Source organism: Ambystoma mexicanum, chromosome 6q, assembly GCF_040938575.1.
Source record: "Ambystoma mexicanum isolate Mex_15411 chromosome 6q, UKY_AmexF1_1, whole genome shotgun sequence".
Classification (NCBI taxonomy): Eukaryota; Metazoa; Chordata; class Amphibia; order Caudata; family Ambystomatidae; genus Ambystoma; species Ambystoma mexicanum.
Window position 1 is genome coordinate 1,617,546,494 of NC_090937.1, and position 16,164 is coordinate 1,617,562,657.

Here is a 16,164-nt window from a genome sequence, read left to right on the forward strand (position 1 = left end):
AGGTGAAGATGGGGAGTAATGGTTTAACACATTCTTTAATGAGTGAAGCTGGGCAGGCATCTTCTTTGCAACAGGAGGGCTAGAGGCCTTTGATGTTGGCAATGCTGGTAGTGTTATCCCATTAGAAGTGGAAAGGGGGATAGCCAGCGAGTGGTAGGTGTAAGTGGGGTGGAAGGGTCTTCTGTTTGGTTTTGATTTTTTCTTGTAGTTGTGTGATTTTGCCTATGAGCGTGTCTTGGATGCTACTACAGCATGCATTATCTTTGAGGATAGAGAGAGGAGGGGAAATGGGGGTCTTTAATTCCTTGAGGATGGAAGAGAGTTTGTGGGAGCTGGAAGTGGCTTTGGTTATTCTCTCATTGTAGGGGGCAGCTTTGGATGTGATGATGGCTTGTTTGTAGTCACGGGAGGTGCTGGAGAGGAGAGCGTTGTTGGCTGTATTGGGCTATTTACGCCACATGACTTCTGCTTCTCTTTTAGATGCTCTGATGGAACAGAGTTTTGGTGTAAACCGAGAGTTGAAGTTTGCTGTTTTTAGCTTTCTTGGCTGTGAGGGGAGGCAAGTGGTTAATGGTCGTGAGTAGTAGGGATTTGGAGTGGTCCACTAGGGTTGTGATTTCTGATGTGGGAGGGATAGGTTGGTCAAGCTGGGTATCAGGTGATCACTGGTGAGGCTGTGTGAGCCTCGGGCCAAGATGGTGGCAGGGCTAGCTACTGGTTTGGAGGGTGCAACAGGGGTGGGTATGGAGAAGCTGTTTGTGGAGTGGATGGACCATGAGCATTGGAGGTTGGAGAGGATCTCGATATTGGTATTTTGATCAATAATCCAATCTAGGGTGCAGCCATGGGTGTGTGTGGGATGTAAAATGTGTTGAGTGCAGCCTAAGACTTCCAAGCTGGATGACAGGTGGGTGGCGTCAGGATCCGACAGGTCGCTAAAACCTAAGTTCAGGTCCACAAGGAGGTTTGACATAATAAATTGGGTGATGTCCTCTTCGAAGGTAAAAGTTGGGCCTGGTGGCCGGTAACTTAGGTGAATCGTAGTTGATGCGGTATGTGAGCAAGTGAGTTTGGCTGAGTGGAGTTCGCGATTAGGGGATGCTGTGGATTTGATAGCATGTAACGGGAGTGAGTCTTTGAAGATCGGGGCAAATCTCCTGCCTTCCTTTGTGTCTGGAACATCCACCTCCCCAATTGCGCTACCATGCCACCCATTCCTTCCTTTCTGACTTGAATGCCCACATCCCCCATTGTGCTACCATGCCGCCAATTCCTTCCTTTCTGTCTTGAACGCACATCTCACCCTTTGCGCTACCATACCGTCCATTCCTTCTTTTCTGTCTTGATCCCCCGCCTCCCTATTTGTGTTATCATGGTGCCCATTCCTTCATTTTTTTCTTGAGCCTCCACCTGGTCCATTGCGCTACCATGCCACCCATTTCTTCCCTTCTGTCTTGAGCTCCCACATCCTCCATTGTACTACCATGCCGCCCATTCTTTCCTTTCTAACTTGAACGCCCACCTCCTCTATTGCGCTACAAAGCCGACCCATTCATTTTTTTCTGCCTTGAACGCCCACAAACCGTGGGCACTACCACGACGCCTATTACTTACTTTCTGTCTTGGATGTCTACCACCTCTAGGGCACTATTATGCCGCTCTTTACTTTCTTCTATCTTTTGCACCACATCTTCGATTGCGCTACCATGCCGCCCATTCATTCCTTTCTGTCTTGAACTCCCACCTCCCCAATTGAGGTACCATGTCTCCCACTCACTCCTTCCTTTCTATCTTGATCTCCAACCTCCACCCTTGTGCAGCTATGCTGCCCAGTCCTTCCTTTCTCCCCTGAATCCCACCTCCCCATTGCACATGCATCAACAAATTGTCTACAATAACCTCCAGCAGGCCCACCAGAGCTGTCAACACAAACTGCCTGCTGGTACCAAGATTCAAATCCTCCAAAATTGGCGGCAACAGCTTCCCTGTGAAGGCTGCTAAACTCTGGAACTCATTGCCACACGAGCTGAGAGCCGATCAACCCTACCCACTTTTCAGAAAACCTCATCTCCCACCTCAACCTGACCGAAGACTAGTCACAATTCTATCCACTGCACATTAGTACACCTTACCTCCCTAGACTGTAAACTACTGTATATTGCAATGTAAATAACTTTTCTTTTAAAATTTACTACCCGCATATTCTCGGCCCCACCTCCCAATATTGCAAACTTTGTATACCACTGTACACTATGATGTAAATAACCTTTTCTTTGAAATCTATTTCTTGCACATGCTGAGCCCTACCTATTTTGTATTGTACGTGTCAATGTATTCTGTCTGCCACTGTGTAACCTTGTAAGCCTTGCATATCCTTTGCGACGCCCTGCTACTTCCGGGTCTGGTGCACATTATAAATTCAATAAACAAACAAACAAACAAACAAACAAACTACCATGCCGCCCAATCCTTCCTTTCTGTCTTGAACGCCCACCTCCTCTAGTGCGCTACCATGACACCCATTCATTACTTTATGTCTTGGACATCTACCACCTCTAGTGCACTAATGTGCCGCCCTTCACTTACTTTCTATCTTTAGCCCCCACCTCCCCCATTGATCTACCATGCCCCACACTCCTTTCTTTCTTTCTTGAGCCCCCACTTCCCCATTGTGCTGCCATGCCACCCGTTCCTTCCTTTCTGTCTTGAACCCCATCGCCCCCATTGTGCTAACATTCCACCCATTCCTTCCTTTCTGTCTTGAACCCCCACCCCCTCTATTGCGCTACCATGCCGCTCATTCCGTCCTTTCTGTATTTCAGCACTCAAATACCCCATTGTGCAACCATGTCGCCAATTGCTTACTTTCTGACTTGAATGCCTATCACCTCCATTGCACTACCATGCCGCCAATTACCTTCATCCAGTCTTGAATGCCCACCTACCACATTGTGCTACCATGCCAACCATTCCTTCTTTGCTGCCTTGAACGCCCACACCCCCCATCATCCATTGGACTAACATCCCGCCCATTTCTTCCTTTCTGTCTTGAATGCCCACCTCCTCCATTGTGTTACCATGCTGCCCCTTCCTTCTTTCATATCTTGAACCTCCACCTCCCCCATTGTTCTACAATGCCACCCATTCCTTCCTTTATTTTTTGATCTCCCACCTCCTCCATTGTGCTGCCATACTGTTCATTCCGTCCTTTCTGCCTTGAACCCCCACCTCCCTCATTGTGCTATCTGTGTGAAACCTGAGGGTATTCTCCCAAGTGGATCCCGGGAATCCCTTATTCAGGTGGCCTGGGAAGAACTGGCCCTATCAGGTCCTAACCCTGGGGTTAGACAAGTGAGGGAGGAACATCTGGTTAGGGGAACCCGGGGTTTTGCTCTGGGGAATGCCCCAGGTGAGACGCAGTATTATACCGAAGTTGAAGGCGAGGAGGACGAAATGCCTGAGGCTTCTGCAGGCTGTATCACATCTACCGCCCTTCCACCCAATGAATCTCTCTTACCTAGAGTCAACGACCCCTCTGTATATAGTAAATCCCCCAGAAACCCAAACCCCATTGCACTTGGAAATGATATCTCCCAGAATCCCTCTTTTCCTGTGTCCTATCTGAATACTCCCAGTCATTCTCCCTCCCGTCCCTCTGATTATTAATTCCCGAACTCCCAGTCTGCTTTGACGAAACACTACCATTCCCACAATCCCTCTTATTCATCTCACCTACCCTACAAACTCACTTTTCTGAGTTAATCAACCACCCCCTTCCTTATGACACCTTTCCCCCATCCTAACCGTAGATATCTGTAGACTCTACCACTTCCTTTTTCTCACATGAACACATTCTCACACTATAGCAGACAATGGACTAACACCAGAGCCGTTTACCTGACATGTCCCAACACACGGGTCAGGCAAAGTCATGTAATTGACAATAAACATGCAAACTTAACAGCCCTTTACCTTCCCACAGGGATAAAAGGCAGAGCACAAAAGCACCCTTTGAGCAAGGCCAACGCACGAGGAGACAGCTACATGAAACCAGCAATTCAAACCGAGGAGAAAGGTGGAGAGACTTGGAGGGATGACTAAGCGGGAACTACCCTTGCCCTTTTTAACTCGGACCCGAAAAAGCCTCAAGAAGGGAAATCATAAGACTGGAAGTTACAGCTGGCGTGAGGAACAGCCGTTTTCAACGGTACACAGGGGCCTCCTGCATTGTTAATGCAGGCCGAGAGGCAAGATGGCTACTGTGGTACTATCCTTTGATCATCAATGCCAACGGGTTCAACACGGCCAGTGATTCGGAGGAAGCTGATAGCAAACCAAACTGTGTTTAGCCCAAGGTAGCAAGTAGCAACATTTTTTTAACAAAAGGAATTTGAAATAGGAAAAACTTGTGTGTGTGTCTGAACTTTAATGAAAGCCCAGCTGAGGTCCAGGTGCAGAGCTGTCCAGTGCCACTTGGGCGCTCATTCGAAAGCCACTTACCGGGACCTGTTTTGAAAATACAAGAACCAGAAGACCCAAGAAAAGGGTGGCGTGCGGCGTCAGAGCGGTCCTATAAGGGTCACATCAAATCCTGTGCACAATTGTAAGTCTCTGACCAGTTGCCATAGGAAAGCTGGGGGAAGGGAAGCCCTCCTTTCTGATGAAAATGAGCAATACATGAACTGTGTTAGAAATACACGAACTGTTAGAAATACATGAACTGCGTTAAAGAAAGGTTGTAGTTATCCTGACAGAGGGAGGCCAAAACTTCAAGGTGGAGACTAATACACCGGTGAACATTGTGTTGACAAGAATATACCCGATCCAGGGTTGTCCACAGTGTGAAAATGTTCAAAAGGACATTAAGGGCCTCATTACACGGATGGCGGTAGGGATTTACCGGTACCGGTAAAATACTGGTACCGGTAAATCCTTACCGCCTTACTACGAGGTCCCTTTGCGGGTTGGGGGATTTAACGCCTGCTTTTTGCAGGCGTTAAAATCCAACCCGCTAAGGGACCTCGGAGCTAATTACGGCACCGCAATTTTGCGGTGCCGTAATTAGCGTCTTCCCCATTCCCATAGAGCCCTATGGGGCAGAAATGGGAATGGGGAAGGGCAATGGTGGAAGGGGGATTTACCGCCCCTCCAACCTTGGAATGGGGCGGTAAATCCCCTTTCCGCCAAGGCAGTGCCGGTATTTTACCGGCATGAGCCATGGCGCTAATAGCGCCATGGCTCACCGCCTACCGTGTAATGAGGCCCTAAGACTCTAGAAAATTGCAAGCTGCACTTGAAAAGCCGTAGTGAACCCAACTGAGGGAGGCCGAGTTGCAAGGAGGATCCAAGCCCAGCGGAGGGAGATCCTGGGGGTGAGGAGCAATTGTCCAAAGGTGCAAGATCACCAAGTGAACTTTTTATTTGTTTTGTCATTTTGAATGAACAGGCCATCTGGGGCAAGATAAGTTTGCAGGAAAGAGACTTGGCCTTTGATATCATTGAACGGGAACTGTGAACCTCGTGCTGATGAGGACAAGGAGGGTGCTGTGCTCAGAAGTCCTGCCTTGTCCCGTGCTTAAAACGCAGGGGAAGGGAGACCCAGCCTTACCATCCTGATCTATCATTTTGTGAACACTTCTTTCTTTTCTGGTGAACATTATACCACACCCATTTTGGTAATTTAGCAGTAAGTATTGGCAATAGGTTTATTTTAGTATGGCCACTTTTTATTTGACAAGACACCAGTAGGACTGGTTTATTATTATTTGGTGGTCGTAGATTGCTCCCATCTTAGATTTAGGTTTAGATTAGGCGTTTATCTCACCCTTTCTAAAGTTCAATAAAGACCCTTGAACTCTGTCTGTCTTCACTGTTGCCACCATGGGTTCGCTACATATCATGCTGCAAATTGCTTCCTTTCTGCCTTGCACCGCCAACTCCTCCATTGCGTTACTACGCCACCAAATCCTTCCTTCCTGTCTTGAAACCCCACCTCCCTCATTGTGCTATCATGCTGCCCATTCCTTCCTTTGTTTTTGAGCCCCCAACTGCTCCATTACGCTACCATGCCCCCCATTCCTTCCTTTCTCTCTTGAACGCCCACCACATCTATTGCGCTATTATGTGCCCCTTCCTTCCTTTTTGTCTTGAACACCTATCTCCTGCATTGCGTTACCTTATTGCCCATTACTTTATTTCTATCTTGAGCCCCCACCTCTCTCATTGCGCTACCATGTCACCCATTCCTTCCTTTCTATCTTGAGCCCCCACCTCTCTCATTGCGCTACCATGCCATCCATTCCTTCCTTTCTGTCCTGAACCCCACCTCCCCCATTGCGCTACCATGCCATCCATTCCTTCCTTTCTGTCCTGAACCCTCCCCCATTGCGCTACCATGCCATCCATTCCTTCCTTTCTGTCCTGAACCCTCCCCCATTGTGCTACCATGCCATCCATTCCTTCCTTTCTGTCCTGAACCCTCCCCCATTGTGCTACCATGCCATCCATTCCTTCCTTTCTGTCCTGAACCCCCACCCCCCCATTGCGCTACCATGCCATCCATTCCTTCCTTTCTGTCCTGATCCCCACCTCCCCCATTGCACCACCATGCCACCCTTTCCTACTTTTCTGTCTTGAACCACCACTTCCCCCACACTAAACCAACATGCCAGGATGGTAAAGTGACAAAGTTACTAACTCACTGCAATTTGTTATGTAATGAAACAGAAGTCACACATAAGTTGCGCTGATAACGTGGGCATCTTCTTATATACGGTTTGCTATAAGGCCCAGGTTGTTAGCCTTCCCCAGTGATAAGCAGCACTCAATACTGATCAGTAGGACACAAAAGAAGCAGGTAACTTACAAATCTAGGGAGGCGCTGGCAAGCACAGCCTAACAACCACTGAATCTTACCAACTTTAGAGTTGCCCAGCCATATTCACAGCTTGCACTGAGGGTTCACACCTTTTGGGGAGGAGCACACCATGGGGGGAGGAGGGGCCAACTTTTGAAAGTCATTAGAAAGAAGGGAGACAGGGCTTTTTTAAATATCAGATGCCCTCAAGGCGCTGAGCAATGGTAGGCACCTTGGAGGAGAAGGGGAATAATTGTAGGCACTCCGTGATTATTGAATAGTGGAATTTATAAGGTTTGGCAGATGCTGTGCCATGGCTATACTCACGGAAAGAGGGGTGGTTGTGATACCTCTGAAAACTCTGCCAGGAAGACCTTTTGTTGAGAAGTCCCTACATCCCCAGGGGCTTTGCCTTGAATAATTGTGCTCCAACATGTATGGACTCTACAGTATTGTGCTGTGCTCTTGATTTGTGTTACCTGTACATTCTAGAGAATGTTATCCAGGTATGAAGTCCACATCTGGACTATGACGTCCAGTATTGAAGTCCTATTTACAGCTTCATTTAAACCATCTATTCTGTAGAGTTTTCGACCTTTCACCCTGTCCCTGCTCTTTGAACTGATATAGACATCCACATTTCCATAAAAAGCATTGAGGACAAGGGAATGAAAGGGTTTCAACGGTATCAGCTGGCCTACCCACCTAATGCTCACCTTAATAAGAGGATGTACTTCAGAACAAACACATCTTGGAACCGAGGAGCATCTTCAGAAATAGAATTCATCTGCCTCCTGCTCTAAGTAGCTACAAGGTGTGAGTGAGGAGTGCAGATTAGTGCTATATAAATGTAATTCATGATGGCCCTGCCATTAGGCAACAGCTGTCACTCATTCTGTCATGCACAGAGCTCTGACCTGACTAATGTACTACTCTATGCAGGAGCTATGTTATGTTAAAGGATATTTATACCACGTACTATCACCACTGTAATGTTCCCCTGGCGCTAGGTGCAGGAATGATTTCCTACTGTCAGCAGGGGCAGAGTCCTTGCACACCCTTATGTGTGCCCTATTTCTGCAGCCAGTAGTTGGCACATAGCAGCACAGCCAATATATAGCCATGAGAGAGAGTCTCTAATGTGGACGCTCCTCTCATGTATTTGTATGGGCTGCACAGGCAGCGGGGCTTGGGTATGAACAAAGCCAATGAACTTCTTTCCCTGGTTCCTTCTTCCTGTTTCTGCACGCCCACAGAAGAAGGTGTGGGGCAGCACTGGGGGTCACACTGCAGGGTCAGGCCTCAACAAAAGGTAAGTGTCGAAAGAAATATGTTGGTGTGATTGAGTCTTGTGTGAAGTGTTCCTGTGTGAAAGTAAACATGCATATGAGCATTGGGTGAATGTGAGTACGTGTGTCTATACACAAGAGGTTGTGTCTATTTGTTTATGTGTCGGCAGATGTAATAGTGAGTCGTTGCAGCCCTCCTGAGTCTTTAAAGAACAGCAAATGCGGACTGTTTCAGGTGGGGTGGGGCGCACAGGAAGCCGGGGCTGGCTGTTCAATGGGTGGATTAGGAACAGCTATCTCAGACGTGTCTCCTTTCACTGGCATTATGGACAAAACCAGCATGAATGGGTTATTATATGGTCGCAATGGCATATGTTGGTGCTGCAGCTAGGGCATGTTTTCTACAGCGGAATCACTGTTATTATGAGAAAAGTCACTATATGCATGTTGTACATAACAATAATGGATTATATGGGCAAAACCAGAACGGACAAGTGTTCTTAAAGTGGCATTACTGGCATATGAACAAAGCCATCATGAGTATGTTCTTACATAGTACTACTGGGTTAAAAGGGTGCAACCAGCATGAACATGTTTGCTTCCATTAGCATTACTGGAAAATGGGCACAGCCAACATGATTTTGTTCTTAGGTGGGAGAACTGCCATTTGTGGCCTCAACCAGCATGAACCTGTTCTCTTACAGTGATATTACTGGCGCTATGGTGAAAGCAGGCATATATGCATTCTTGCGTAGTAAATCTGGCATATATTGACTCCACAGAATTAACTACATTTCCTTACAGTGGCATTAGTCTATTATGGAAACAGACAACATCCATGTTTTCTTACAAGTCATTGCTGTCATATATTGACCTTGCCAGCATGGGCATGTCTTCTCACAGTGCCATTATGGGCAAAGCAAACATGAATGTATTCTTACATTCAAATACCAGCATATAGGCGCATATCTATCAAGAAAATGTGTTCCTACAGTAAAATTACTAGCATTATGAACAAAGCCATTAAGCTGTGTTTGTACAGAGAATAGTGACATATATAGGCACAGATAAAATGGACATGATTTGGCATTAATAGCATTATGGGCAGGCTAATAGGGCTGTGATCTTATGTGGGTATGGTGACATATATTGTCATAGTCTGCATGGACTCAGTCTTCTTGCAGTACCATTGGTGCTATGGGCAACGCCAACAGGAATGTGTTCTTCCATGGCATTGCTGGCATGTATACTCACAACCAGCATGGACTATTTTTACTATGAAAATACTGTTATTGCAGCAATGTGGCAATGTGTTGGAAAATGCTCGTAATTTTTTATGATCTGGGATCTACTTGATTTTTTGTGCTGCCCTATAAACTGGACTATACATGGTATGGGTTCTTCCACTTTTTCCACAAACGTGCATTAAAACACACCATTTTAACCCATTATTTATGTAAATTCCCCTGGGGCAAAGGCCAGTCCCCTGATCATTTGGTTAGGCTTGCTTGGTCGTTCACGCACATTTGTGGCAAACAGTAGTGCCCCTCCAATGAAAAATATCACCAGCCATCATTTCTCCTTAGTCAACCAATGGAATATCAATTTCTAGCCAAAGATAGAATGTGGAGATATCTATACTTCAAACAGTTTCCCAGCCTCGTTCTCTCTTGGGTTGTCCACTGTTCAAGCCCTCTTTGCCAGCTTTGGATTGGAGGCTGTTGCTGTTGTTGCTATACCTTAAGATGTATCTTGTAATGTTGGACACTGATTGCTATTGGATGAAGTGTATCACAGCAGGTAATAATGGCATACAGTTCCTCAATGTGCTTAACACTGAAACTCTAGCCATCTCCTATTCCTCTCTAAGGAATGGACATCTCTTGTAGATGCTGATGACTGGCCTTGAGCTCTTCCATTCCCTTCCAGGGTCTTCTGGAGGTTCTGCACCTTTGGACTTGAGCTCTCCTCTTTCCTGGCTGACACCCCCTCTCCCCACCCCATTTTTCCCCGGGACGGAACTGGAAAAGATCCTCAACACATTAGGAGCAAAGCAAATTTGTTTGGCAACTGAAGCTAATTCCAAGTACCTCTCTTCCACTTGTAGTCAACAGTCTTGTTTTTATTGTTCACTGTGCTGTGTAATTAACTTTTCCTCTCTTCCCCATTTCCCCAAGAAATAAATATTCTCAGTCATAAAAATGAAAAGCATTTTATTTACAAATGTATAGTTCGTCACAAAGTACTTCGACCCCTCTTCCTAGGTGCAAGTTCCGTCTCTTGCACTTCCGCTCCCAGCTCAGAGACTCCACCGCAAGTTTGGTCCTTTTTTAGCAGGCACAGGTCTCCAATAGTTACGACCCCATCACGCACGCCCTGCTGTACCGCCATCTTAGAATTCCCTGTGCTCGGTGAAGATTGATCAGCGCTTTGTAAACCTCTTAACCCGAAGCGGCCACCGGCAATCAACGGCATTGAAACGGTGAGACGCCTGAGCTCTTGGCTACATGAGCATGAATATACTCCACTCAGAATTCCTCAGCTCATCAACCTAGAGTGGCGGCCATGATAACCGGGAGCTCTCCTGGAGACGTCCCTCCATTCACACATAGCCAGGCCGCTAGGATTCATGGACATGGTCGGACAACAAGCACATCATTCACAATGCCCTCTGCCTGGTGCAATCCAAACACTTTGCTACATTGTGATGGGGGTGGCACATTGTGAAGTGATGAAAGTGACATATTTCATATTGCTCGTCCGCACATTTCTAGACACTCATTTTGGGCATATAACATAACACGCGTGCGTGTAGAGCACACTTTGACCTGTAGAGAGGCATCTTGGTGCTAGTGTGAGATAACAGGTGTTTATTGCATACCGGAACTGCGGCAGGTAGAGATAAAAGAATCTGTACAGGAGGATATGCAGGAAATAACTGGTATACCTGAAATTATAAATGATGTTTCCAGAGCTGAGGATGGAGTATATCTCCCTTCATCGACCTTACTCAGTTTACTCCAGAACTGTATAGCGGTGTTGCCCTGTCCCCTTTATTTTAACAGCGTACATGGCTCTTAGCCTACAGGGTTATCTACCGGAAGCCTCTGGTATCTAAACAACCTCCCCATACCACTACACTGGCACATTTTAGCAGAAGTCACCCTGTACTGCCCCCACCCCATCAGTCGCTCGATTTCCCGAAGGTGGGCTGGAGGAACTTTCTTATTGGGAGAGAGATAGTGGAGTGGCGTCCATTGCATCGGCTTATTTTCAGTAGGGAAACCCCAAAAAAATCTTTGGAATCATTCAAATAACCAAAACGATTTTCACATTCAGTGACAGCAAAATATATGAATTTAGCGGCCTGCAGTGATTAAAAAAACACTACACGAGCAGCATGCACAGCAGTTTATCACACAGTACAAGCCCTGCAAGGATCAGCTGACACACGACCAGTAAGGCTGGGGTTCAGGTCGGTCTGATGGACAACGGGGAAACATATAAGAATGTCTTCACTCTTCTTGGGTGTACAGTCCTTTTTCATGTTGACCGCAGGTGTGGCTATGATATCTTTCCTTGCACCATCTTTAACGCTCTCTGCCAGGTGGAGCGGGGCACATATTCTCAGTCTCCCAGTCTATGGCACACCGCCAACAGTTCCCAAGACATCTTTCCTTGGTCTTCACTGGTCTGACCACTTTCTTCCTGTACCTTCATTCCAATCTGTCATTTCCTCTCTGACACACTTTGAGGACAATAGTTTTGCTCGTCCAAGTGAACAGCATTCTCCTCCTGTTGGATGGACCCGTCAGCTTTCCTGCACCCAGGAAGAGTGATATATCTCGGTTTTCATTCAAAGTCTGCGTCTCACATATTTTTTGCATCTCTGGAGCGGTCCGCCACCCTCGCTCATTTTACACAAATATGCATTCCACTAATTATGTATTGTTTCCTAGAAAACTGGGACAATGACACAATGGCATCCAGATTGTGTGTATTTCCAGCAATTTAAATAATAGCCCAAGATATTTTTGTAGCCCTGTACCTGAGCAGAGTACACTGCCAAGCATTAGTGGGTCCCAACTGATAACTGAAAGAAGAGGCAACTGTCGAATCACAATTGGGCTTAGACAGCAGTGCATTCCACTTGGCCCGGGTGGAGAAGTCATGAGCAACACCGCTGGGCATGATGGACTGGTGAAAGGAAGACCGCTTGCTCTGGTGTTGGGTTGTGTAGCTTGGTGGCCATAGGATACTTTGTTTGCCGTGGCAAGGGGTTGATACAAATAGTGTTTCAATTAAACCAAAAACTTCAGCGATTGACAAAGTCGGTATCTGGTGCCGGAGCAGCACAAGACAATGCTTAGAGTCACAAAGTGTTTAATATCACACAAAAAATATAATTATTACTGGAATGTAGCAGAAAGTTGAAAATGGATAAGGTGGTGGGGAGGGGATTTCAGGATCCAAGTACCGCGAGGGGTTTGCACATTTTTCCAGCCGTAAATTGCTGTTCGAAGCAGGCAGACCATGGGTGGGTCTGACATTCAGAAAACAGCGGAACCGTTGTCTGTTGTCTCTGTCGATGACAAGGACTCAATCTCTATCCAGAGTTCCTTGCTCAAAAGAAAAACTTGTCGAGCCTTCCTCCTGCTCGCTGTCCTCGTCATCAGAGACGCCGTAAACACCGACCCGGTAGGCCTGGACCTCAGCAGCCAATGGGGAATCTATAATCAAAGAAAGGGAGAAGAAAGGAAAACCAGTCAAAACTTGAGGCAAGTAGTCAACCATCCCTGGGTCTGATACCAAAGGAAACCCCTTACGAACAGTCGTATTCCCGCCGAACAAGTTTATTAAAACCACTAATACTGCCCTTGTTGGTCCCACATACTCTGCTGGAGGCATAAGACAGTAACCATTTCAGCATCAGCCATGAAGAATGCCACCCACATGTTCTTCATTATTAAGAGAAAGGAGCCTTTGAGATGTGTGAGTGTGGTGCCCTGATTGGCGGGTGATCATGCAAACTTTCTTTATGTTCCTGCTTTCATCCTCGGGAGGATAGCTCAGGGGCAACGTGCTTGCCTTGGAAGCAAGACGACATGGAGCAACACGGGTTCGATCCGGGGTCCACGCTTAGAAACCTCTGGGTATTAAGCACGTTAAAAATAACCTATCATATCATATATCCTCGTGGGCCAGGATCTGCTTCTTATCTCCAGCCGCTTGGATTGGAGGGAAGGGCAGGGTATACTTTGAGTTCCCTTCTGGGAATTCTAATGTGTAAAAGATGAGGAGACCCTGAAACTTTAGGCCCCCATAGCATACATGTTGTGAGGTGCCTTTTAGGGGCCCCACATCCGTCCACATGAAGGTTGTGATCAAGAACTAACATCTAATTGATCATGCAAGCAGAGAGGCCCTCTATATAGGACCAAAAGTGTGTGGACAGATCTCTCGAGGATGGCATGGTCAATGAGTCTTCCATCTTCATGGATTGGAGGGATTTTCTCAGTTCTGTTGAGGGAGTGGATCTGGCCAGTGTAGATGTTACAGAAGATGGCATTGCATCTGTGTCACACTTCTTAAGCCATTTGGATAGATGCGTCCACCCTAATAACAAAGCGCCACCAATGGCGACAATGTAACTATAATGTACCACTCCACTGGCCGCAGGCGTGACCACCCGCACACATCAGTATACAGCAAGGACTATGACAACATTCGGTCCTGCTGTTCACATGAATTATCTGCCTACTTACACCAGACTACGCCTCAGCACCTCTGACAGCAGAATGCAGCACAGACCTACGACCAATTCGTGCACGCTGAACACATAGCGATTCTCTTGCACTGACAGCACCCCACTCCTCTCAGCACCCATCCACATGCCTGACAGCATGGGTTGCTTTCTCTGCCGGTCCCGGGCCAGCCCTGTTAGGCTTTTTTTGGCCAAATGCACACACACATCCTAATCATAGACCATGACCTCGAACACTCTGAACTTCTGTCCCTGAGAGCGTTCTCACTAACAGCTCATTGAGACTATAATAATGGTAAAATGGCGCTATACAAATGACAAGTACAATACAGTATATAATATCAGGGAACCCAGCTCATATCTGGTCAACACTTGGCACCCGACGGCTAAGACTAAGCCAGGTTGGCTGGCATTTTGGCAACATTTTCTTGTAGGCAAATCAGTAAAGGAAAAATGACAGTTCAATTAAAAACTGGACTTATTTGTCTTCCAGGTACAGCCTGCTTACCTAGTGGCACCACTCGCAGGCGGGCGGACGACGAGGTCTCCCCAAACTGGTTGCGGGTATAGCAGGTGTACAGACCCTCGTCCTCTTTCTGAAGGGTCCTGATCTGGAGCCAGCTGGTGATCTCATAGCGCTGTGGCCCTCCGCGAGACTTGTGGGGAGAAATAGAAACATGGGTCATGATGGGAGGCACAGCCAATGAAACAGCTGGATGGTGAGGAGGGCGGGATGCCGCACAACCAATGACAGGGTATGCTTAGATGCACGTGTTCTTTCAACACAAAGGTAATGCCTTTTTATTTCTGATAACCTATTACCGGAGGGACGGACTCATGCAAACCATGTAAAATCACGTAACAGGTCCATGAACTCACATCCACAGCAACATTACATAGTGTAAGAGAAAAAAAGAACATTCCTTTGATTACAAGTGTATGAGCAGATGTCATTCCTCAGACAGCATCATTTCTTTAACTCAACTCTATTTTTAGCTGAGCAGCTACTCATGAGAAATCCCATCACCTAATAACACAGGCCCGAGAACAGATGGCATCTAATATAAAAGAAAGTCCGCTTGAGATCCCATATTTGGTGAGGGAGGATAGCTCCGGGGCAACGCGTTTGTCTTGGAAGCAAGACAAACGCAGCGGAACACAGGTTCGAATCCCGATCCCGGGCTTAGAAATCAAACTCTGGGATTAAGCGCGTTACAAAGGAACAATTATAATTATGTATAAAATGATAGTTGTGAGAGGACAACTTATACAGGCAATGATTCACGTGAGGTGAAAACGTATGGGCAAGAGAATTTATATGATACTAGGGTAGAAGCCTATGTACACAGGCCAAAGTGCAGATTTTCATTAACACAATAGGACCACTATATATTCTAAGGCAACAGCTCCCTCTATCAGTGACAGCAGGCAAAGCTATGCAAATTGGCATTGTCTCTATATATCCTAAGGCAACAGCTCCCTCTAGCGGTGACAGCAGGCAAAGCTATGCAAATTGGCATTGTCTCTATCGTAAAGCAACAGCTCCCTCTAGCGGTGACAACAGGCGAAGCTACTGCGTCGGACAAACATACATCTGGCCTTTTATTATATTGTTAGATGGCACCTTAAACAAGAGATGATCACCTTTACATGGGATGATCTAAGTGAGATGGCTTTTCATACAATGCTATCTATCATGACAAGGCACCCTATGCAAGAGGGAACGCACACCTTATGCACGATGCGTTCCACATGAGAAGACACATTTACCTATGGGACTATGGGCCTCATTAAAGAGTCTGGCGGTAACCATGCCGGAAATTCCGGCAGGTTACCGCCGGACTCGTATTACCATTCTGCCTCCGTGATTGCCGGAATTACCGGGGCATTACAACCCTGGAGACCCGGTAATTCCAGAGGCGGAATTCTGTTAATCCCCATTCCCATGGAGTCCAATAGGACTCCATGGGAATGGGGAAGTGGAAACACCGGCACCATGCTGTAATGGTGCCGGTGTTTCCATGTCCGCCTGCAGGCGGGTGGTGTTAAACCTGCCAGGTCAGACCTGGCGGGAGTGACACCTCCCGCCTGCAGGACTCTGAATCAGCCAATCCGGAAACAACGGTGGCGGCGGATTTACCACCACCTTTCTTTCCGGACCGGCTGACTCATAATGAGGCTCTATGCACTAGTAACTCCATGCGAGATGGCATCTTATATACAAGACTGTACATGAGATGATATCTAATGCACAA

General features: G+C 46.8%; 1 protein-coding gene across 1 annotated transcript in view; it reads right to left on the bottom strand.

Moving 5' to 3' along the window:
• Positions 1-10,341: 10,341 nt before the first annotated feature.
• The window catches only part of LOC138516914 (kazal-type serine protease inhibitor domain-containing protein 1-like), a 39,850-nt gene continuing 34,027 nt past the window's right edge, over positions 10,342-16,164 (bottom strand). Inside the window, exons 3-4 of the mRNA XM_069632371.1 lie at positions 14,418-14,565; positions 10,342-12,875 (exon numbers count right to left, since the gene is read on the bottom strand). Of these exons, the coding sequence (XP_069488472.1) occupies positions 12,745-12,875; positions 14,418-14,565 (279 nt within the window). The 3' untranslated portion in view covers positions 10,342-12,744. The remainder of the gene's footprint in view (positions 12,876-14,417; positions 14,566-16,164) is intronic.